At 34.0% G+C, this 25,869-nt stretch overlaps 2 protein-coding genes and 1 long non-coding RNA gene across 3 annotated transcripts; 1 reads left to right on the top strand and 2 right to left on the bottom strand.

Moving 5' to 3' along the window:
* Nucleotides 1-403: 403 nt before the first annotated feature.
* On the bottom strand, nucleotides 404-8,973 carry LOC117323653 (2-aminoethylphosphonate--pyruvate transaminase-like). The gene is made up of 8 exons (XM_033878986.1): nucleotides 8,520-8,973; nucleotides 7,167-7,310; nucleotides 4,747-4,847; nucleotides 4,295-4,535; nucleotides 3,445-3,609; nucleotides 3,037-3,196; nucleotides 2,472-2,632; nucleotides 404-1,757 (listed from the first exon to the last, which is right to left on the bottom strand). Exons 1-8 carry the CDS (start codon nucleotides 8,635-8,637, stop codon nucleotides 1,606-1,608), a joined length of 1,242 nt encoding a protein of 413 aa, XP_033734877.1. The 5' UTR covers nucleotides 8,638-8,973; the 3' UTR covers nucleotides 404-1,605.
* A 20-nt stretch (nucleotides 8,974-8,993) lies between these two features.
* LOC117323654 (proteasome subunit alpha type-3-like) lies at nucleotides 8,994-14,620 on the top strand. Its single transcript, XM_033878987.1, has 10 exons — nucleotides 8,994-9,081; nucleotides 10,731-10,813; nucleotides 11,132-11,255; nucleotides 11,602-11,703; nucleotides 12,241-12,384; nucleotides 13,033-13,098; nucleotides 13,258-13,304; nucleotides 13,564-13,631; nucleotides 13,908-13,972; nucleotides 14,218-14,620. Exons 1-10 carry the CDS (start codon nucleotides 9,061-9,063, stop codon nucleotides 14,257-14,259), a joined length of 762 nt encoding a protein of 253 aa, XP_033734878.1. The 5' UTR covers nucleotides 8,994-9,060; the 3' UTR covers nucleotides 14,260-14,620.
* Nucleotides 14,621-18,370: 3,750 nt separating this feature from the next.
* On the bottom strand, nucleotides 18,371-21,965 carry LOC117323652. Its single transcript, XR_004531789.1, has 2 exons — nucleotides 21,784-21,965; nucleotides 18,371-20,243 (listed from the first exon to the last, which is right to left on the bottom strand). It is a non-coding gene; the product is annotated as an uncharacterized LOC117323652 (long non-coding RNA).
* Nucleotides 21,966-25,869: the final 3,904 nt, after the last annotated feature.

The raw sequence follows: 25,869 nt of genomic DNA, 5'->3' as shown, positions 1-25,869 counted from the left end.
TGTATATGCAAATGACTTATTTAATTTCTGTAGAGGTTAGTACTATTGGAGATGGCACAATTCATTAAAAAATCTTCAGAATTTGTGTTTCATAGTTGATACATTTACAATATCCGATAGTACCTCCGTTCTAACAATGGTAGTCGGTAGAATGTATGCAAGATTTCATTGAATATCGGAGGAAGGCACGCGAGTGTACACAACCGAGTGTCCTCCATACCTAATAATAAAGACCTTCTATACATCCAACCCCATATATGTGGCTCAAATGCCAGTTTTGGTTTTCCCAATGAGTTGATGCGGTGACTTGCTGTAACCAGCCACCATGTCCAAACTCAACAGGTGGACTTTAGAGATTACAAGACAGGTAATATAGGTACTTTATAGATTACAAGACAGGTAATATAGGTATGGTAAATGGTTTATTGAGCCTCTCTCATGGAAAATAAAACTTGGCGTATTGTTAATCCTTTATGGAATACTAAATAAATTACTTTGGTGTATATATATAAAGAAGACACTGTGTTATATTGACAACTCACTTGGATAAAAATGATTATTTGGTCCATTTGAATTTATAATGGTATCTGATAACTGGAGAGCCGATCTCATGCTAATACTCAGTATCAATAATATGTTCTTTCACTAAACATTCACAGCCATTGTTACATAACATTCGTCATCACTAATTCTCAACATTTACCTCTAGTAACACCAAAAACTCGGTCACCAGTCAGCAGGATAACACTCACTTTTGACAACACTCATCATTATACCACTCCACACTCATCACTATACCACTCCACTCTCATCATTATACCACTCCACACAGATCATTTTACCACTCAACACTCATCATTTTACCACTCCACACTCACCATTATACCACTCCACACTGATCATTTTACCACTCCACACTGATCATTATACCACTCCACACTGATCATTTTACCACTCCACACACATCATTTTACCACTACACACTCATCATTATACCTCTACACACTCATCATTATACCTGTACACACTCATCATTATACCTGTACACACTCATCATTATACCTCTACACACTCATCATTATACCTCTACACACTCATCATTTGACCACTCCACAATGATCATTATACCTCTACACACTCATCATTTGACCACTCCACAATGATCATTATACCACTCCACTCTCATCATCATACCACTCCACTCTCATCATCATACCACTCCACTCTCATCATCATACCACTCCACTCTCATCATCACACCACTCCACTCTCATTATTATACCACTCCACTCTCATCATCATACCACTCCACTCTCATCATTATACCGCTCCACACTCACCATTATACCACTCCACACTCATCATTATACCACTCCACTCTCATCATCATACCACTTCACTCTCATCATTATACCACTCCACACTCACCATTATACCACTCCACACTCATCATAATACCACTCCACACTCATCATCATACCACTCCACACTCACCATTATACCACTCCACACTCATCAATAAAGCTTTTATTCTCAGCACTTGTTTTAACTCTGAGATATGAAAGACTTCTATCATTAGCTGTAGAAGGAAGACAACACTGAACATCAGCTCCTGAGGGGGAGAGGAATACCCATATCCTCACAAACCTGCTCTATACACACCAGTAAGTGGGACATATCCTTGGGATACAAGTCCCCAATGTTACCAATCCTAAAGCAATCTGCATTCAACACTTTGCCAGGGTAAATCACCTGATCTGAAAGAGCACATAACAAGTTAAGTTTACTTTAGTGAGCAGGAAAAAAAAGAGACATCTGACTTGAACATCTCAACTCTAGCATGTTGACTTTAAGCTGTCACCTCTGACCTCTTGTACTTGTTCAGGTCTTTAAAAAAAATTAAGCATTAAAGCCAAATTGAAGTTGTAATATCTGCTATATACCATGTAATGTAGTTATCAATGCAAGATCTTTTAACATGTTCTTTACATTTCAAAACTGAGTAAAACAATACAGTAATACGATTAAATTAGAAAGTTAATGTGATGAATTTTGCTCCCCAAAACAGTCATTAAAACTTCAATGAAATCGAAATACAAGTATTTTTTTGATAAAATGATGAAAGTGAGAGTAACTATTGTATGATCTGGATCCTGGAATGATTCAAATGTTTAAATTAAAAAGTAAAAAATAATAAAAAAAACTCCAAACATATGACAATCACTGAATAAGAAAGAATCTGACAAATACTGATGCATACCTTTCTCGTTTAGTTAATACTGGTGCATACCTTTCTCGTTTAGTTAATACTGGTGCATACCTTTCTCGTTTAGTTAATACTGATGCATACCTTTCTCGTTTAGTTAATACTGGTGCATACCTTTCTCGTTTAGTTAATACTGGTGCATACCTTTCTCATTTAGTTAATACTGGATGCATACCTTTCTCGTTTAGTTAATACTGGTACATACCTTTCTCGTTTAGTTTGCTGTAAAATGTTTTGAAGTCAAAGTTTGGATGATCAGGGAAGTTGTACGAAGTGATTATGTATCCATCATGACTGGAATCTAGGAACTCTGTAAATCCAAGCTTCCTCATACCCTCTCTGATAATCCTACGATTTTCTATGTATCTGTAGAATGAGAAAAAGAATCAACCTTATATTAACTAATACATTCAAACCTTCTATAGTAACCATCTAACCTGTATTGGTATGAGCAGAATTGTTTCTTTTATTCTCACCTTAATGATAAAGAGCTTTTAAATGTTGGATCAACATTAACAAGCCCAAAAAACAACCTTTGGTGGGGAAACTCTAATGAAATAAGTTGGGTAAGCCTACCAGAATTTAAGTTATTGTCTAAAAACAAAGTTTCTATTAATAGTAGCAGTGACCTTGACCTTCAGATATGAAAACTGAAAATCAATCCCAAGCAAGCATTTTTGTCGAGGATGCACTGATATTTGAGTAAAATCAGAATATCAGAACAACATATAGGTTTAGGGCATCTGTTCTTGACCTTGCTTTTGTCATACCTGGCAGATCGCCCCTGGAGACCTCCCTCTTCATCAAACTCCTTGAGAGCCTGACAAAAGGCCAGCATGGTGTGAGTGGCCGGAGTGAATCGAAACTGACCAGTAGATTCTAGTCCTTGGTACTGATCATACAGATCCAAGCTCAAACTTCGAGAATTTCCTTAAATAAATCAAACATTTATTAAATAATAACTGATACTCATCAACACACAGATTTTAAGAGGAAAAGGTTAAGCGAAATAGCTGCAATAAATGCCAAAAATAAAAAGTGAAGGTGATTTTTTAACGGCTAAAATTTGAAAACTTGAAAACAAGTCAACTGATGTTGGTGTAAGTTGACATGAGGCGATGTGATTTTAACTTTATATTACATGTAATTACTGTCACTATAATACATAGTACACCTACCTTTACATTTCTCCAGCGCTGTTTTCCTGGCCACAGAGTAGGAGAAACCTGGGATACCCTGCAGGCATTTATTGGCTGAACTGACCATGAAGTCTACAGAACCAGCTGTCATGTCCAGTGGTATAGCACCAAAACTGCTCATGGCGTCCACAAAGAACACACAGTCTACAAACAGCAATCATTTGCTAATCTAGATCACCGGATACTGATTACGAACAGATACATGTACTCCAGCAACAAGAATGCTTCGTGAACTATTTATACAATACAACAAACGATATCATTTTAAAATAATCTGATAGTTATCCTGAGAGGCTGGCAACACAATCATTGGCTTCTTGTTTTTGTCTCGCATCCAACAAAGTCATGAGCAAGTAATTGGTATTACAGTCTCCAGTAGCTAATGCATTGGCATAAACCTTTTTTGTTCAATAATTCAATGCTGTTATCACCAAACCTAGATATATTATTAAACCTGGAATATACTTATAACTATGCATGAACATCCCAACACACGTTTCAGATTCTTAGTTCCCATCTGCAGTTTACCGTTAATTGGACTTTGAGAAGCAGAAACTTGCTGATATTAATTCTTGTAATGCTTTGAAATAAGTTTCATGAAATTAGTCAAATTGATCTGCATATGAAAATATTGGACATCAGGTGAATAAAAAAAAATAAAAACTTCAGAAAAACTTGCATATATTTTAGCTGAAAATTACTACCAGGTACATTTGTATAACTACTGTAAGCATAATTTATTAACTGTGGTCTAACATTTTTTTTTCTCAAGAAAAAAAAAACAAAACAAACCAATATCTCCCTCAATATGGTTTCTATGTGTACTCACCTGGTAAAATCTGCCTGACAACAGAACCCACCTCCACCACTGGGTTAATAACACCCGAGCTTGTCTCACAATGTACCACACTGACTAATGTGAAGGAGTTGTCTGCCCTTAGTATGTCAGCTACCCTGTTTAAGTCCACTTTCTGATTCTCAGGGAAGCTCTCTTGGTGGTAAGGTATACCTAGGTACTCACATATCTTGGCCATCCTCTTACCATATGCTCCATTCTCCAGTAATAATACCTGAATTGTACACAAGTTTTGTTTGTGATCATGAAAAGGAAAGAAGGGTGTTCATGTAATAGTTTAAAGACATTAAGACAACTTAATGAAATTAATTTTAAGGTAAAATTAAATACTGTACCATGATGATATCAACACTGTTCATATTTGAATATAAATCAATACTTCAAATGATGACTTATCTTATATCGGGATAACACTGTAATCTTACCTTGCCACCTGTACGAGGGACAGCTGTTTGGATCACAGCTTCCACAGCAAATGTGCCACTTCCCTGGATTGGAACAGTAGTATAGTCCTCCTCACGTACACCTACACAGATACCACATAGGACAATGGGGGATAAAATGGCCACCTTCAACACAGACACCACATAGGACAAAGGGGGGCTTAAAAAGCTATAACACAGACTAGTATGATGCAAAACAAGAATTTTACACAAGTGGATGTGTCGCCTGCACAGAAAATTGGGAGTTATTGCACAGAAACAGATTTTCTATTCATAGTAACAGTACCTTTAACCTTTGGACCAGTGAAAAAACAATCCCACGCAAGCACTTGTGGTAAGAAAAAACTGTATGAAGTTTGAGTTTGATCGGCCAAAAGAAACTTAATTTATCACATGGATACAAATTTCCTATTTCTTGTAACAGTGAATTTGACCTTTGACCTTTGGACCTGAAAACCAATCCTTAGCCAACACATTTGGTAAGGAAGATCTCCATGAAGTTTGAGTGTAATTAGCCCAAAGGACTTCAGCTATCGCATGGATTATTTGGTCAGTTACCACACAAGAAAAAGCATGATACAGGGGACTGAGAGGAGAATATACATGTAGTTCAGCACAATTCCTGAATGTATATGAAGGTCAATTCAACATATGAAAGCATGATACAGCGTAAAGGAGAGATAAGTAGGTTAGTGTTTCAACTTTGACAAGGATGATACAGGACAAAGGGGAGATAAGTAGATCAGTTTCAAAAAAGACAAGGATGATACAGGACAAAGGGGAGATAAGTAGGTCAGTTTCAACATTAACAAGGATGATACAGGACAAAGGGGAGATAAGTAGATCAGTTTCAACATTAACAAGGATAATACTGCACAAAAGGGAGATCAGTAGGTCAGTTTCAACAATGACAAGGATGATACTGCACAAAGGGGAGATAAGTAGGTCAGTTTCAACATTAACAAGGATGATACAGGACAAAGGGGAGATAAGTAGATCAGTTTCAACATTAACAAGGATAATACTGCACAAAAGGGAGATCAGTAGGTCAGTTTCAACAATGACAAGGATGATACTGCACAAAGGGGAGATAAGTAGGTCAGTTTCAACATTAACAAGGATGATACAGGACAAAGGGGAGATAAGTAGATCAGTTTCAACATTAACAAGGATAATACTGCACAAAAGGGAGATCAGTAGGTCAGTTTCAACAATGACAAGGATGATACTGCACAAAGGGGAGATAAGTAGGTCAGTTTCAACATTAACAAGGATAATACAGGACAAAGGGGAGATAAGTAGATCAGTTTCAACATTAACAAGGATAATACTGCACAAAAGGGAGATCAGTAGGTCAGTTTCAACAATGACAAGGATGATACTGCACAAAGGGGAGATAAGTAGGTCAGTTTCAACATTAACAAGGATGATACTGCACAAAGGGGAGATAAGTAGGTCAGTTTCAACAAAGACAAGGATGATACTGCACAAAGGGGAGATAAGTAGGTCAGGTTCAGCATATTGAAATGGGATCAAAAACAAAGGAGAGATACAAGTTGATTGGTTTCAAAATAGGAAACAGAAAACAGGACAAAGGGAGGTAATTAGCATAGTTTCAACTAAGACCAGCAGGATACAGACAAAGTAAGTTATAAAACAAGTCAACATAGGCATGGAGGATAGAATGACATACGGGAGATAAAGCATGTTAGAGGTAAGATTTTGCATATACATGTACAGGCAAGGACATGAATATAGCACACAGGGGAAAAAGACAGGTGAAATATTGTTGCCTTACAGTTTATTTCTGACATATCCCCCCTAAAATGAAACATACAGGTTAACATGAATAGGATTAGTATCAAGCATATACATGCAGAAGGTAAACAATAAACATATTTCCCCTAGCTTATGATTACCAAAACATTCTATGAACATTGAAGAAGTACTAAGATATCTAATTAAACTAACTTCAGTTTTGTGTTATCAATGTAAATGGAATAGCCTCATTATATTTATTATAGATTTCAATTTTCTGGTTGACACTAAAATCCATTAAGATATAAGCATTAAAATTTTGATTGATTTTTTTTTCATAGCCATGAAAAAAAAATGAATTCTACCAGAGCAGCTGTGCAATTTGTTCTGAATCTCTAGCTATTAACGTTGATAATCTGGAAAGTTCCATTATATTCCTTAACAAAAGAAACTTCATTAACTTAAAATTTTCCACAGGAAAGCATTAGATACTTCAAGGAAAGTTCCTTACTCTAAGTTGTTTTTCCTTAAATCCAATAATTCTTAACAATTGAAATTTGAAAAAAGGAATTTTCTTCAAGTCAAGGGAAAATGATGTTGATGAAAGCTGCATGGGGCCTGCATGATATCTCATTCAAACTTACCAGCAATTTGTACAAGTCTGGACCGTAGGTATTTCACCTTGTCGATAAACACAACATCTCTTGAGCCAAGGTCGGGGAGTGCAGCCTCTCTAACAGTCCTTGATGTTCCTAATGGACCCGGGGTAAAAAGCTTCTTCCCCTGCTCTAATTCAACAAAATAATACAAATACTGTGTTCCATTAAGTATATAGTAAAAGTTCCAAAAACAGCTATTTTACAGGTATAAATAAATCTAGAGTCACAGATGATCATCCTTGATGTAATTAATTGATGTTATAACCTCAAATATGCTGTCAAAAAAAAAACCACAAATGAAATCTGCTGTCCAATCAACCTTACATTAATTGATTAAGCGTGACAGCTTGCTATCAATGTGAAATAAAATGACAGGAAAGAAACATTCCATATTGAAGCAATTAAACAAAAAGGAACACATTTTTTAAATCTGCAATAATTGTGAAACAAGTTATCTTATTATATGTATATTGGACCTCACTCCCATTCATCAAATTGAGCCCAAGGTTCCTAATTGAGGAAAGGCATATGAAACTTTGACTGCTTTTACATAATTGAAAAAGTAGTAAAATTGTCCAATGCTTTTCCGCTTCAACAGGATAGCTAGCTCTGACCTTAACACCAGACTTGGGCAAATCTAAAGTAAGGGCCAGAGGGAACTGGGGCGACTTGAATGGTAGTATGGCAGGAAGTGTAATAATTGAAGTAAGAATATGTCAGCATGCAATACATGTATGTACATGTATATGTAACACTTCCTAGTCAAAATGTCTCAACCGGTGAAAAGGAGGCAATCCACTTCTGAGTCTATAATCATATATGGGAGATAATTAGGTGACCTCCTTAAATTCAAAATACCCTATTATAAGTGCGAAGCCCATTAGTCATAAAGCCCAATCCTTCGAAGTCCCGATAAAAAAAAAAAGGACATCGAAAAAAAAAAACAATCAATTACGTGCACATTTAGCTTATATTGTGCCTACTTGTGTTTATATGCATGCCACTCTCTTTTTATTCACACCATTTCTGTTAATATATATATTTTTTTTTTTTTGAGTCAAGTCTTTTATCTTCAAGTTGTGCTGACATAAAACTATCTATCAATATTACTTTACAACATGTATCAATATTTACCTATTTTCTATTTTCGGACTATCGGGCCTTCGGACTAACGGGCCTTCGGACTAACTAGCCAGGGCATTCGGATTATAAGGGTACCGGTGTCGCCGATAATATTAGACGAGACGCCAAGGGAGATAATTTTAGAAATATCATACTAGTAGGCTACTGAATGGATAACTAGTAATTAACGTCACTGTATTTCAAAACATGTCCTACCTGCCATAGATTTTGTCACTGCGAAACTTCGTTGATGATTTATCGAGAATGATGAGGACTTGCAGAACACCATTCTTGAAAAGTTCCGTCCACAAATTCTACTGATTTCTCCGATCATGATTAGGCTATCATTCAAGTCCCCTAAGTAGACAGTAATCACCAACTACAGTAAATTATGGATGAAGACAATATGTGCGGTTTGGTCGTTTCTATCCACTGTCACCCGCTGATAATAACTTGAGAAATGCCGGGTAGTGGCCCACTAAATATATCCGGAAATATTAGTATCTTAGGCCAAAAAATAGTAAAAGAAACGTAATTTTATCCTCCTTGGCAATGATGTTTCTTATAAGCTATGGAACTCTAGTTGCTTATACTGTCTGTCTGGTTTTTTTTACTGTACACGTGTAAGATATATATTTTAGTGTACACGTGTATGATTATAGATTATCTATAACTCGTTTAATTTGTTAGTTTACACCCGGTGCGGAACCGGAAGTGAACCACATGCCAGTGACAAAGCTTAAAACGCTGTTGAAAAATGAGCTCTATAGGAACAGGGGTAAGACAGTAAACCTATCACTGTTTTAGCTTTTAAAGGTGTATTTATGTAACGTTTTTTTTTATAAGATTGTAGTCTTCTGGAAAGAAATTCAACGGTAGTCTCATAAAATACTTCGCCGAAATATTTACTCTGGACTGGCTTGAAATTAGTTTATCATTTCAGATTTACTGTAGATCTAGTCTGTAGTTATATTTTATGACTTTGTTCTTTAGTCCAGTGTTTAATACTATATTTTCAATCATCACAGAACCATGTCTGTGAGCTTTTTATTTGACTGACAAGATGTACATGTATATTATTAGTCTAAACATTGAGTTCACAAATGCCACCTCCAAAGACACCAGACAAATGCACTCCCAAACCTTTGAGACTGTCGCAGTGCAGTAGCATGTCAGAACGTACATTACCAACTTATCGGCATGTAAATATATCTTCATTGAACATCAGAGCTCGAAGCCCTTTTTTGTTACAAATATATTTTTTAAAAGAACTTAATGTGTTTCAGACTATCCTCCATTTGAGTAACTTATTTATTACTCAAAGTAGTAACTGTTACTCAAATGCAGGACTATAACACATTTGCAAGGTGCGCTTAACCTATACCTTTTCTGGCAGAAATGCTTCGCTTTGTCACTGTTTTTTTGTAGCTATATATAGCTATTATAGTGGAATACTACTATAATAGTGAAATTAGGACTTCTCAGTGACCTGAATGATATTGTTCATTATTAATTTTCATGTCGGCTGAAAAATCTTGAAAATTTCCCTGACATGATGTTATATACAATATAGTCAAACTCATGATTGATCACATAAACTCATGATCAATTATATTTAGTCAGAGATAAAATGACTAATCATCAATTAAATTGATTAATCAGAACAACACTATGTATTTCACAACCAGTATAAAATTAAACTTCATATGTGACATTTTGGTGGTCACCAACATCATACATAAATCTTATACATATATACTAGTTGAAATATTCCCAAATATCAAATAAGATTTATTCAATTTGTTCAAAGCATTAATTATTAACTAATTTCAAACCTTAATGGTTAGATAAAAAAAATCACTGGAAATACTTATGACTTATGGGAAAATGAGACTGTGCACAATGACTTTCAATGGAAATGACAGTATCAGAATCTATACATTTTGCAATACAGGAAAAGTGTTGCATATATGCCAGATTTTTTTATAAGAAAGCAGACATTCTGGTGGCTGTGATATATCTTCAATAAATAATTTTAACTCCTGTTCCTTCCTCTGATATTCAGTTTTCCAAACAACAAACCCTTCACATATGCAGTACTGTTTCACTAGTTATATAACTTCTGTAATTAAATTTATTTTAGAAAAACAAATAACAAAATGCACTACAAATCTACAGGATTTATGCTTTCTTCAATTGTGACAATTAACATTTACAACACTTGAACAGACTAAAGACACCTTGATACTACCAAGATGATATATACGGTATATTAAAAAAAATATTTGTGGTGTGCATCAAATATTCTATCAATCGGTAGAGTTAAATACAATGATACATGTATCAGATCCTGGCAATCACTTTTCTTGTGTTAAATTTATAACAATATAATTGATCAAATGATTTTTTCATTGTTTGAATTTGTAGTACGATCTCAGTGCTTCACAATTCTCTCCAGATGGAAGAGTATTCCAGGTAGAATATGCGTTGAAAGCAGTGGAAAACAGTGGGTATGTCTAGATCTAAATGCTATTGTTATACCTATTACAATACCTTTACATGTGGTATATATATTTATAATGAAGTATTGTTTTGATAGATAACTATTATTCTGCCTTTGCAGCATAATTTACTATACAGATCATCCAGAGTTACTTCCCTTTATTCAACTCTATCAGTATCAGATGGTATAATGATAAGCTCGACAGCCGATGAGGTCCAAGTAAACATAATACATTACTATCACTTTTACATATATGCTTTTTCTGGGTATAAAAGAAAAGATCGCGAGCTAACTTGTTTTTTTCACATTTTTATTGTTCCTTCAGAACTGCAGTGGGAGTGAGAGGAAAAGATGGAGTTGTGTTTGGAGTTGAAAAACTTGTCACATCAAAGCTGTACGAGGCTGGAGCTAACAAAAGGATTTTCAATGTAGACCAACACATAGGAATGGTTGGTATCTGAAATCACATATCATAGCATCATTTTGAATTTCCCACATGTAAACAGTTAATCCATGGCAGGTATTAATGAGCTCAACTAAAATCTATCTTAGATAAATACTATTTTTCTATACATTTTACATTATACACAAAGACTACCAGTCCATTTTCTTCAGGTACACATACTGATGTAGTCTGCCTGTATATTCTCACAAAGTCTAGACTGTATCTCATAATGTAAACACTTAATTATCCAATCCGATCATATAAAATGTTGTGATGGTCAGAAAGATTTGTGTGTGTGTGTGTGTTACTGTATGTTGTTTTATCATCTGAGAGTAATTTCCTTTTTGCAGGCGGTAGCTGGATTATTAGCTGATGCAAGACAGGTTGTAGAAACTGCAAGAGAAGAGTGTTCCAACTACAGATATAACTATGGCTGTCCCATTCCACTCAAAGTAAGATATGATTTATCAGGTGTCCAAACTACAGTATGACTTATTTCTATCAAAGTAAACTACAACTGTCCCATTTTACACAAGGAATAGGTATAAGAACCTTATTTTAGACATGAACTCGCATTGAATCTCCTTTATTAATCAAAATTTCAAAATTGTGATTAATCCAGTGGAAAAAAATCTGCTTCTTTTGAGTATAAGACTGTCAAAAGGAGGTCTTTAATTGTATAAACCATATACACTGTACTTGAAATTATGAAATTCCAAAAATGTTGGCAGCTATTCTCCCTAAAGGTAAGACATTTGACACTGTTAAGCAGGTCTGTCGTGCTTTGTTGAAATCTACATGACAACTTTTGCTAGCTAAGACAGGTAAGATAGTAATTGGAAGGTTTCTGGTATTTTATCATTTTTTTTTAAAAAGGTCCAGAAAACATCAGAAACCTACATAGTTGCTTGAAACTGTTGTTAGAACTTGTTACATATGAATACATATTCAAAGATTAAAAAAAAATGTTTATGAATGTGATGTTTCAGCACATGACAGACAGAGTATCACTGTTTGTACATGCACACACTCTCTACAGTAGTGTACGACCATTTGGAGTCAGTGCTATCGTGGGATCGTATGGAAAAGAGGGACCCCAGATGTACATGATCGATCCTTCTGGAGTGTCCTGGGTAGGTACTCCATCAACACAATTAAAAGATGTAAAAAAGTTCATGGATTGATATTTCTTGTATAATGAGGAATTGTTTTATTATTGGATATTAAATTATTTAAGGAAAAGAGCAAAGTAACAAGTATGTGTATAAAGGTGGCTCAAGTCTTTAAGAATGACCAGAACTTTTAATATTGTATCTTTGTTCTGTTTCTACATGTCAGTTAGTACATTCATTCTTTACGTTTTACCTTTGATATACTGCAAATGTTTCTGTTTTCATAGTAATATCATTTTTGGGGTTTTCACATTGAATGCCATCTGCTGATTTATAGTTTCACTATTAGCATGGGTCCACCAATTCATCATCTCACTAATCTGTTTAATTAAGCTATGCAGTAACATTTGAGTGTGTTAAGATACATATACAGTAATTTTTTCTGTATTTTATTCTCCCGTGTGAACACTGTAGGAGACCTTGACATAAAATGTAAAAACACTTTAATGAAGTTTTCTATGACTTATATTGAATTATGAATATCCTCTGGTAAACCAACTACACTCTTACTTGTACTAAACTTGTTGTTAGTAGCTGTAAGTCTTCTTTTATTTATTTGTTGTCAATGATTATAAATTATTAAAAGAGTTTATCTTGCTTTGTATGCAGGGATATCATGGTTGTGCAACTGGTAAAGCCAAACAGGCAGCAAAGACAGAAATTGAAAAATTAAAGGTATAGTAGTTTATATAGTCAAACAAGCCATGATGAAATAAAGTTTCTAGTGGAAGTTACCAGGTTAATGATTGATAACATTGTCTGTGAATAAATGTTAATGACTCATTATATTTGTTTTAATGATTGTTTCTCTTTTTCTTCATTTCTCCATGACAGATGAGAGATATGCCTATCAGAGATCTGGTCAAAGAAGTGGCTAAAATGTAAGGTTTATGAAAATACTATTAAATGATAAACTCTTTGTTGATATTTATAAAGAATGTATGTATATTCATTCAGTTTATATACCTTGTGTTGTATTTTATTTGATTGACTATTGAAATCTACCTTCACGTCTATTCTGAAAGTGTTCGAGTTCATTATATCATTGTTTCAGAGAATTGTGTTTTATTAAACCCCAAACAGAAAATATCACTTATTCAATTAGGCTCATAATACAGTGGTATAATATACTCATTTCAGTATTTATATTGTCCATGATGAGGTGAAAGATAAGAACTTTGAATTGGAGCTGAGTTGGGTAGGAGAAGGTATGTACACATGTGGTTTATATTGTCTATGAATCTTGGATTTAAACTTTGCCTCTCTTTTTTTTTTTAATACTGAAATCAACTTTAATACAGTTAAAAGGTCAAAAGTTTGTTCATATAGACTATACTGATCCACTTCATACCCATCGATTATCTCCTTAGTCCTTGGTTTTTTCTCTTTTTAAGTCCATGTATGAAATATCTTTTTTTCTAATAATTCACACATCTAGCCATTTTCCTATAAATTATGATGGTTTAAATTTGTTTATTTTACAGCCACTGGTGGCAAACATGAAAGAGTTCCTGAGAACATATTTATAGAAGCAGAAAAATATGCAAAGGTATATAAATGCTTATCATTGAGTTTATTCAAATGTACTTAACCACAAATATCAATATCGTCAATTCATAATTCATGTTTTGTTAATTTGTAGATTTGATGTTGAAATTACACACGTATCTGTAAATCTTTTTCTGTTTTAGTTTTCTTATAATGCATCAATTATTTATATACATGCATTGAAGTACAATTTTAATGTAAATTAGCATGAATTGTTACTTACTACTTATAATATTGCTTTTTCAGGAGGCACTGGAGGAATCTGATGAATCTGATGAGGACCTTTGATAAATTGTTTGGATTCTGTAGATTTGACAGGGATCATTTGACATTTAAGACATGTATTGGGCAAGGATCTTTGACACATGTTAAGATGTGGATCAAATAGGGATCTTAGCAGCTTTTAAAAAGTATGACAACCAAGTGGCTGCATGTTAAATGTGATACTATATCTCTGTGGGAAGACTTGCCTTCAGGCGATCAAACAACAAAATAGTCCAGAGACTGAGGAAATTGGATTTCCCCGATATTGAAGTGCTCATTATTTCATAAACCTCTTCAAAGACAAAATAGACTAGTTCTCACCTTTGTTTTGTCATTGAGAAATGTCTTCATCATTTATTAAACTACACTGAACAAAAAAATCTTATTTTGTTGTTTGTAATCAATCTATATACATGTACATCTATTATTATAATTTTATCGATTATGAATCTTATTTTTGATTATCGCACCTTTGATACAAATCTCTGTGGGTGATTGTCTAAATATAGTCCATACTTGATAACAAAACAGAAATCTTGTTCATAGCTAGTCAGAAATTGAAACTGATCTTATTCCATGGAACTGCATTTCTTAACCAGTCAATTTCTTTTATTATACAGTTAACATTGCATTCCATTTTGTTTCAACTGAATCAAGATCGTTTTACATTTTGTGCTCTGTCCATACATGTATCACACTTTGTCAAGCGTCCATTTCTTTTGTCTTCTACAACAGCTTCAGGATGTTTCTTTATGCTCTCACAAAACAAAACATCCATCGCAGATTCTCCTTGAAATTCCAAGGGTTGCATCCACATACAACCACCATCAACTGAGAATGTAACCCCACAGAATTTTAAGATGTTCTTCCAGGCGAAAATTTTATAACAATCACTGAAAGGTTCAAATAACATTTCTTCAATATAGGATAAGGCCATTGTACCATTTTCATATTAATGAGCCCAGTCAAAGTTATACATATCACCGGTAAGGTTAAAGGTCAAATTAAATTTTTTGATATCAATGATCTGGTGCAGTTCCACATTTCACTATGGGGTTTTTAAAGTTTGGTAAAGATCACATTTAAGTCAAGGTTATTTTAATTTTTTTTAAGATGCTTTTCTTGATGTCTAGGCAATAATTTTTTTTACTTCAAAGGTTAATAAGTGGAATCTGTTATGGAAAATCCAAAGGATGGTAAGGTGGTGTATCACATTGATTTTGGGGTCTGTATGTCAAAGGCCGCATTGGCACAAATGCCAATTTCTTTGTTTGGGCAATCACTGTATAGCTGAATGTAGGGCAATGTTATTGTTATACCCCCCGCAACAAAGTTAGGGGGGGGGGGGGGGGGGGGTATACTGGAATCACCTTGTCTGTCTGTCACAAAATTTGTCCGGCTATGCATTCGCTCATTTCTTTATGGATTTCACTCAAATTTGGTATATAATTAGAAGACCATATGAACTTGTGTACCCTGCAGTGATTTTGCGATTTAGTCCTTTTTAACAGAGTTATGCCCCTTTTTCATACAAAATGTGTCATAATATTGTCCGGCTATGCATTCACTTAGTTTTTGATGGATTTTCTTGAAACTTTATACAGAGTTGAAGGATGGCATGATGTTGTGTATCCAGTAACGGCTTCTTCCGAAAAAAAAACCTTTTTACAGAATTATGCCCCTTTATGTAAAAAATGGTTACTAGCTTGTCCGGCTATGCATTTGCTTTGTTTTCAAGATTTTCTTTAAACTTTTTACACAGTTGAAGGACTTCATGCACTTGTGCCTCCAGTAAATGCTTTTTACATAGTTATTCCCCCTTTACTTGAAAAATGGTTATAATTTTGTCCAGTTATGCATTTCCTCAGTTTTCACAAAATTGGTGTATAGTTAAAAGACCATATGGTGTTGTGATTTCGCCAAGAAGTCCTTTTAAAACAAATTATGCCACTTTAGCCCTTTTTAACAAGTTATGCCCCTTTTTCATACAAAATGTGTCATAATTTTGTCCAGCTATTGCATTCACTTAGTTTTTGATGGATTTTCTTGAAACTTTATACAGAGTTGAAGGATGGCATGATGTTGTGTCTCCAGTAACAGCTTCTTCCGAAAAAAAAACTTTTTACAGAATTATGCCCCGTTATGGAAAAAATGGTTACTAGCGTGTCCGGCTATGCATTTGCTTTGTTTTCAATGGATTTTCTTGAAACTTTTTACACAGTTGAAGGACTTCATGCACTTGTGCCTCCAGTAAATGCTTTTTACATAGTTATGCCCCTTTATTTGAAAAATGGTTATAATTTTGTCCAGTTATGCATTTCCTCAGTTTTCACAAAATTGGTGTATAGTTAAAAGACCATATAGTGTTGTGATGTTCCCCCAAAGTAGTCCTTTTAAACAAATTATGCCCCTTTAGCCCTTTTTAACAGTTATGCCCCTTTTTCATACAAAATGTGTCATAATTTTGTCCGGCTATGCATTCACTTAGTTTTTGATGGATTTTCTTGAAATTTTTCTACAGAGTTTAAGGATGGCATGAAGTTGTGTCTCCAGTAACGGCTTCTTCTGAAAAAAAACTTTTTACAGAGTTATGCCCCTTTATGTAAAAAATGGTTACTAGCTTGTCCGGCTATGCATTTGCTTTGTTTTCAATAGATTTTCTTTAAACTTTTTACACAGTTGAAGGACTGCATGCACTTGTGCCTCCAGTAAATGCTTTTTACATAGTTATTCCCCCTTTACTTGAAAAATGGTTATAATTTTGTCCAGTTATGCATTTCCTCAGTTTTCACAAAATTGGTGTATAGTTAAAAGACCATATGGTGTTGTGATTTTCGCCAAGAAGTCCTTTTAAACAAATTATGCCACTTTAGCCCTTTTTAACAAAGTTATGCCCCTTTTTCATACAAAATGTGTCATAATTTTGTCCAGCTATGCATTCACTTAGTTTTTGATGGATTTTCTTGAAACTTTATACAGAGTTGAAGGATGGCATGATGTTGTGTCTCCAGTAACGGCTTCTTCCGAGAAAAAAAACTTTTTACAGAATTATGCCCCGTTATGGAAAAAATGGTAACTAGCGTGTCCGGCTATGCATTTGCTTTGTTTTCAATGGATTTTCTTGAAACTTTTTACACAGTTGAAGGACTTCATGCACTTGTGCCTCCAGTAAATGCTTTTTACATAGTTATGCCCCTTTATTTGAAAAATGGTTATAATTTTGTCCAGTTATGCATTTCCTCAGTTTTCACAAAATTGGTGTATAGTTAAAAGACCATATAGTGTTGTGATGTTCCCCCCAAGTAGTCCTTTTAAACAAATTATGCCACTTTAGCACTTTTTATCAGAGTTATGCCCCTTTTTCATACAAAATGTGTCATAATTTTGTCCGGCTATGCATTCACTTAGTTTTTGATGGATTTTCTTGAATTTTTTCTACAGAGTTTAAGGATGGCATGAAGTTGTGTCTCCAGTAACGGCTTCTTCCGAAAAAAACCTTTTTACAGAGTTATGCCCCTTTATGTAAAAAAAGGTTACTAGCTTGTCCGGCTATGCATTTGCTTTGTTTTCAATAGATTTTACTAAAATTTGGTATGTAGTTAGAAGACCCTATGAGGCTTAGCTCTATGCAAAGATTTTGCCGAATTACCAGTTCTAATAGAGTTATGCCCCTTTTCTTTAAAAACGAGCAAAATTTTGTTCGGCTATGCATTCACCAAGTTCTTACCTAAACATAGAACATGTTTGATTTGGTTATAGTACCATAAATAGGCAGCTTCACAAAGTATCCAAACCAATCATGGAAAAGCGGGGGGTATACTTGTCACCCCCTCGGTGACAGCTCTAGTTTAAATATGTGTACAGGTGTATAATGGCAAGACATGTGCTTTATGTACCAATTTTTCATCTGCCTGGAGTCTAAATTGAGTACAAGCTCAGTTTTTCTGTCCTAATTAAAACAATATTTCTTGGTAGTACTACATTTTATGGATATTTATATAGACAATTTGTGTATTGTATACCATTTTCATGTCTAGATCTGTATGCAGATGCCTAAGATTAAAGGTCACGCAGAGGGTGAATTCAAATTATACTCCACTCACTTAATGGTTAAGAGACAACATTACTAGATGCAGGCATAAAAAATCTTTATTTGCAAATTTACATACGGGTATTATATTTCTGATTAAAAAGTATATATCTTGTATCCAATTAAAATATATGTATATTTAATGTTATATCAATTTAACAACTGAAGTTAAGATAGAAAGAAATATTAAACAAAGTTTTACCTTCAGACATCATCCAAAAAGTGACAGATTACAATTTTCAAGGATACCATGTTACAGGACCACTGTTCAGCCACTGTAACAAGTTTAATTTACATGTCAATATTTCGGTGACCTTATCTATGTAAATAAATCCAATTTTTGCATTAATACTTTAAAACCTAGTGAATCAGAATCTATAGCATGTATATATTGCATAAAGAAATTAAAGCGAAAATATATTGATACTGTTTTACGAATTTTTTTTGAAGCATAAGAAAAAAATACTGATCAGGACAGCCAATAATGTTTTAGCAAACTTATACTTACATATAGAATTTCTGGCAAGCTTATACTTACACATAAAATTTCTGGCAAGGAATATGACAATGTCTAAAAATGTATCCACTATAGGCTGTTTTACTGTGAGATCAAGTCTGCAGAAAAGACGTGTATATGTATACATGTATATATTATTCAAAGGTGGAAATTGAAATTATTCCAAAGAATAATTTGACCCATAATTAAAATATAACATTTTGGTGCTGCCAGGGGGTATCATATATTCACAAATAAATGATAAAATCATTGCCTTGTTTAAATTCACAACTGATGTAATACATATGATGTACAAAGAATTTAAAACACACAAAAAAGTCATATGACCCATAATTTAAAATAGGACATTAAAAATTGGCTACATTTGGTTTATTCTATAGAATAAGTTAAAACAAAATAAGGTAAAACCTCTCAGCCTTGTTTAAATTCAGAATTGATTTAACTGCAAGTAAAATGAACTACATTAACCATCGTATTGAAAATAGTAAAACAGTAATGAACACAGTTCTATAACAATACTAAAACAAAATCAGAACATTGTTTTTCTAGCACCAAATAAATATAAACAGTGATTAAAGCATATATATAAAAGAGGAAAAAAAGCAGTTAATTATATAAATGTACATGTATAGGCAAGAATTAGAACTGGCAATCTAGTCTTTGAATCAATAGTTGAGTACCATGTCATGTGCATATTTATAATTACTTCCTAGAAGACAGGTATTTTTCAGTATATATATATCTATTACACATGGGCCTAATTATGGTGACATCATTGACTAGAGATAAAGAACGTCTAATAGTATATATAAATCTGATTACACATAATATGCACAATGACACAAACTCTTGTCAGAGTGATATGAACAATTTTGCTATTCAGTTTTACAGGAATTAAAATGTTCATTTACACAACTTTAAATCAATGACAACAAATTATATATATAATTACTAGGTAAAGTTGAAATCCTTTTCTCCAATTTCAGATTATTGTACATTCATGTGCAGTAGCAATCCAACTAACAGTCACTACTGAACAGTATATATACTGGCTTACAAAACCAAGGAAATTTTTGAAGATAAGACATTGAAAATTTAGCATTTCCTTTTTGCAGATTATTAAATTCAGTCAAGTCCACAGAACTCTTTCTCCAATGTGACAACAGTCTTCAGTTTAAAATATATGGAATATAATGGAGATTCATCACAAAATACTTGAATGAAAATCCATGTGATGTAGCTGGTATATATATATGTATCATCCTGTTTTGATTGACTGTTCAAAGGCTTCCGCTCCATAGATATAGTATGCTAATGTCTGAAACAGCAGTCTGAAGTGTCCTGGCAGTACTGAACAACTGGTATACACACACATGGCTATCACTGCAATCAATATTGAGTCTGAAAATTCATTAAGGTTAACAATTTTAAACAAAGTACACTTGCACATTTATTACTGATAATTATAATGTCAGAACAAATGAGATAGGATATGATTATATACTTATATACTACATACAAGTTAACGCCAGTTAAAAGTTTCTTGCTGCGTTACACCTCTTAATATTGTTGGAGTGAGTACATTCTACCATATCTTTATGCTTAACATTCCTGGTTTATTTGTGTTTTAATATTGTTGCATGTTGCGAGTACATCCTCTCATGATATTATTACGATTAACATTCCTGGTTTATTTGTGTTTTAATATTGTTGCATGTTGAGAGTACATCCTCCCATATTATTACGATTAACATTTCCTGGTTTATTTGTGTTTTAACTAGAGAATCACTTGTGTTGTAGCTATATAAAAACATGGAATTCTCCTACACCGTTTGGTGTTGCAAAGATTTTGGTACACACACAATAAAATCGAGCGTGACATAACAACTACCTAAAATATATGGATAGATGAGATATTTATTTACTCCAAAACACACGTTAAGTCCCATATTAGTGTTATATCCCATCCGTATAGACCCTAATTGCTTTACACTTGTCAGAAGTTCACACTTGACTCGACGCCATATTGCTAACTATGTACGTCGAGGGAGGCCTTATCACTCTAATCAGTGAGCAAAAAGAAAAAAAATACATCAAAAAAATAAGTTTATATAATTTACCGCTTATAATTTGTAAATAATGTATTCTTGTATTTATAATTTACCGTTTATAATTTTTAAATATTGTACAATTTTATTCTTATATTATAATATAACAGATATTTTTGGGAATAACAAGCTTAGTTTTTGGTAGTTAAACTATGTAAGAGGAAAAACATAATAAACAATATTTGGTCTTTTCAGTCCATTGCGTTCCGATTTGGGTGGTTAGTTGCAGTCAGTGTGAAATTTTGACCAGCGTAAGGGTCTCAATGAACAGAATATAACAATGATTTGGGACTAAATGGGAGTTTAGGGGTTAATAGATATATCTTATCCATCCATATATGTAAGGTAGGTGTTATGTCGCACCCGATTTTATTGTGTTTGCAGCAAAATCTTAGCGACGCCGAACGGTGTCAGATAATTCCACGTTTTCATATAGAAGCGAGCTCTGGCCCTACACCAGACATGGTGTCAGGGCCAGAGGAAACTCGGGCTATTGTGTTGTAGCATTCCCCATTCACAATATTGAAATGTTAGGTAAGATACATCTTTCCTATCCTTATTTCTATAATGACACATATACCCATTTCCTACATTTTATACATACAAGTAACCACAGGTAGGGGTCTGTAATTAAAGTTATAATGAAATTGTCTTATCTTAATTTGAAACAACATGCACGAGTCAATATGTTGTATTACAAAAAGCACGATAAAGCCAACATTTTTCTATAGCTGAAGTGTCTTCAGTCGTGATTCCCACCTGTAGGCCTATCAAACGCAAAATCGGGACCGGGTGCGGTTTCCGCAATCGTTTATGCTTTTTGAAAAGGATACTGAACGTTCGTACTTCCATTGGTTCCAGCATGTATAGGGATGTTACCAGTGTGTATTGCAGGTAGAAATAATGAATGGACTTCTTGATCCTTTCAAAAACCATCTTTAGACCGTAGGTTGTTGTGAATGTTTTCAATGTTGTCAAATTTCCTTATGATGCCTCACGTCATCAGTTACAAGTCAATATCACAATAATGGTTGAATAGACGTGTTGCATTCAAGCGCACGCTTGATCATTTGGACCGGATGTTGATTAGGTCGTCTGTTAAGGACCAGAGATTTATCACGTGATATGTACGTCTCTGCTATGGCTTATATCACAGGGGGTACATATACAGAGGAGCGGACCGAATCGAACCTACATTTGAATTTGAAGATCGAGAAAACTATACATACATTGAGGAATATGGCGATAACAATCTGAACTTCAAAAAAAAAAAAATAGCTGCCTGTCGGCCTTTTTTTCCGGTCAGGTGTCCGTTTCACAGCGCATACGTATAACTTTACGGGTACCCAGACCCAGAATCGAATGGGCACAACTATAGTGACATACCCCTGCAGTTCTTTTCACGAAACAGCAATAACAAACTTCAACAGTCAAAATCCAAGATGGCCACCTGTCGGTCATTTTGTTTTTTCTGATCAGACTAAAATAAATGGGCACAAATAGGGAAACCTACATATGAAGTTTGAGAAATATACCTCCGGTACTTTTGAAGGAATAGCGATAACAATGATTATTTTTTGAACGCACGATGGATATAGGGCGATTTGAATTTCGAAAAAAAATCATGTATCCGTGCAGGGACGTATAATAATCTATATATGTCCCTGATCCGTGTGCTTATTCCATTGAAAATCATATGAAGATTTATGCAAATAGAAAAAAAATATAAAAATAAATAAAGCACATTTTCGTCTAAATACTATTTAATACGCAAAAATTCACCAAAATGATAATACATATTACAAATAGTCTTTGTATATAAGTTCATATTATGTTTTATTGTATATACCTGAATTGCTTTATGTGAAAGTTTACATCATTTTGGTTCACCAAAGAGTTGCTTCCCCTGACACGGAATCATCCTGAATATATAATATTTTAAAGTATTCGAAGGTATCATTTGCTCCATATGGAAAACTAAATCAACGCAGAAAATTATATATAAACAGTACATGATGTATCGCAGGTAGATTTAGTTCTAAATTAACGAGGAGAAATTTGAAATGATCATATACCTTAATTATCACCGGTTATAGCAGTTTTAATTGAGGTGTAAAACAATGAGGTGTATTTGGGCCTTTATTTTTCACCATGTAAAGATGCGTTATTTCCGTATTACACTTCAAGTTGTTCTGATACTAATGCTTAATAAAAAAAATAACATAAGTTTTTTAATATTCAAGTATATATACATTTTTTATAATTTGGAATCGGAAAACAAGCTTACAGCCTATATTAATTCCTTTCCCAATGAATACGTATTGGCTCATCCAACGTTGTGTATACAGGGCCGCGATCACGTAACGCTCACGAGAGGTTTAATTTAGAAATTGAACATTAATTATTATTATACGTACATTACCTGATTGCCACGTAGGAGCATGTGTTCGTGCGATACAGTCGGGTAATACATGCTAATGTATGCGGATGACTTAGTAATGTTTTCTGAAACTATTGAAGGTTTACAGAATTTCTAAGACAATCTGAATGATTAACACTGAAAAAACAAAGTTATTGTATTTAGAAATGGAGGTCGAATACGAGATAGAGAAAAATGGATGCATAATGGTGTGGAGGTGGAGGTTGTAGATGTATTCAGCTATTTAGGAGTAAAACTTAATTTGCTAATAAATTTAACCATATATAGAAACAGTTATCTTATCAAGGACGAAAGGTCATGTTTGATCTTTTTTTCAAGCTGTTCTAACTTGAGCCTTATTCTACAACGTTATTGAATTTATTTGACACATTATTAAGTTTGTAGTATAATGCATTATGCATGTGCAGTTTGGGGATCTACAAAATGCTTAGATATTGAGAAAGTACATTTGCACTTTTGTAAGAAGATTTTAAAAGTTAAGAAGTCGATTTGTAATGCAATGCTGTATTTTGAATTAGGTCGATATCCTTTAGAATATATAAGAAAATTTAGAATGATAAGGTACTGGTTAAAATAATGGATTCAAAAACTTGTATTGTAAAGACTGCATACTTATTTTTAAGAAGTAGCAATATAGGTACATATATGCAATTCCTTTAACTGGGTTAATTATGTCAAACAGTGTCTTTTCGCTGTCGGATTCGCAGATGTATGGACAAATTGCTATTCTTATAACTATAAAAGTATTTTGTATCTGATAAACAAGACTATTTAATCAAAGCCAACAATATCTGAGAGGTTTATTAGAGGCCTCGCCTAAATGTATTTTATATCAGCACCTAGTAAACCAACATACCCTACAATACTATTTGACGTAGTTTATTCCTGTGAAATACCGAATATGTTTATCAAAGTACAACGAGAGAACAAAGACTCTGTATGAGCTGCAATTTAGACTGAATGAATATCATTTTATTTTGAGATGCAGAAATTATCATAATCTGAGAGTAAAATACATAAAACCATATTAATGGCGAAATCCATCAGTATACAAACTTATACAGCTATTAAGTGTTCATAATATGTGTGATCTTCGTGAACTCGCTAGATATATATTTGAGGCTAATAAGGCACGGGTGATGTAAAATATGTGCAAATTTATTGGTGGCGGCGGTGTTGGTGGTGGTGATGATGATGATGATGATGACAAAGACGACGAAGGTGAATTGAATTAAGAGTGAGATATGTGTGTGTATGTGAGGTCTGTGTTTATTAGCTACCTTTTCCTATATGTATGTAATTATATGCCATTTATATACTACATGTATATTAAGGTAATAAATTAATTGAATTGAATACGTTCCGTTTTATTTTAAACTTAACTCACCAGCAGACCAAAGGGAGGCTACCAGTCCACACTGCGTTACAATTGCGCTGAAGTAGCGTCATAGCGCGATTGCCAAAGTGGCTCCCAGTAAATCTCACAAAGTGGGTATTTCAGAAATGCCACTAATGACAGAATTCACTGAATATGACCCACGTATACTTATGATTGGTTGTACGTAAATTTAAGGATGCGCGGGTTCTATAATGAAATAATGATTAATCGATTGATTCGTACTCTTATCTATTTTAATTACGATGATAGTAACATCGCCCAATATCCACACATAGAGACGTCGAAACTTTGAATCTCACATAAACACGAGGCGGTATTAATCTTACTGGAATGAAAATAAGTGGGTCGACATTTCGAGGAAGGGAGTTCGTAAGCATCCCGGAGAAGAAAGACAACTCCAAGAAAGAACACGTTACAGATGGAGATCGCACAGCGCCAGAAGTAACACCTCTTCCGAGAAAAGCGTGCATTGGCAGCAATGGCTTTGTCACACGAATTAGCATTTTAAGGTTGATAAAGTAGAGCTAATTACACTTTATTTCCGATTCGTTGATACGTTCTTGGAGTAACTTCGAATAATTCTGACCTGAATGGTTTGTCGCGTTTTCCATCCAGCGTCAATCGTGACTTGTACATGGTTTATCCCCTAGACCGTTAACAATCATGTAAATCTCACAAAGTGGATATTTCAGAAATGCCACTAATGACAGAATTCACTGAATATGACCCACGTATACTTATGATTGGTTGTACGTAAATTTAAGGTGCGTGGGTTCTATAATGAAATAATGATTAATCGATTGATTCGTACTCTATCTATTTTAATTACGATGATAGTAACATCGCCCAATATCCACACATAGAGACCAAACTGACGCGAGACAATTTGCAATGCTTTGGATTTCGAAACTTACAGAGACTGAAAAAGTTTCGCGGTCACCGAAGATGAAACGCTTTAATGAATAATATGGTGTCCGAACCATGACCTATTGTTGGTGAACCATGGCGCTATCCGATATAGTATACAATGTCACTCACCTACTAATAACGGATTAATTCAATACAAGATGTCGCATTCAA

The sequence above is a fragment of the Pecten maximus genome, chromosome 3 (genome assembly GCF_902652985.1).
Source record: "Pecten maximus chromosome 3, xPecMax1.1, whole genome shotgun sequence".
Taxonomy (NCBI): Eukaryota; Metazoa; Mollusca; class Bivalvia; order Pectinida; family Pectinidae; genus Pecten; species Pecten maximus.
This window is presented reverse-complemented; position numbering and strand designations above follow the sequence as displayed.

Coding starts and splice junctions, on each gene's coding strand:
- LOC117323653 (XM_033878986.1), bottom strand. CDS start 8,637: ATGATCGGAGAAATCAGTAGAATTTGTGGACGGAACTTTTCAAGAATG. Junction 3,197..3,444: donor AGCGCTGGAGAAATGTAAAG/GTAGGTGTACTA, acceptor GATTTATTTAAG/GAAATTCTCGAAGTTTGAGC. Junction 1,758..2,471: donor CAGCAAACTAAACGAGAAAG/GTATGTACCAGT, acceptor GTGCTCTTTCAG/ATCAGGTGATTTACCCTGGC.
- LOC117323654 (XM_033878987.1), top strand. CDS start 9,061: ATGAGCTCTATAGGAACAGGG. Junction 11,256..11,601: donor TAGACCAACACATAGGAATG/GTTGGTATCTGA, acceptor TCCTTTTTGCAG/GCGGTAGCTGGATTATTAGC. Junction 13,973..14,217: donor AAGCAGAAAAATATGCAAAG/GTATATAAATGC, acceptor TTGCTTTTTCAG/GAGGCACTGGAGGAATCTGA.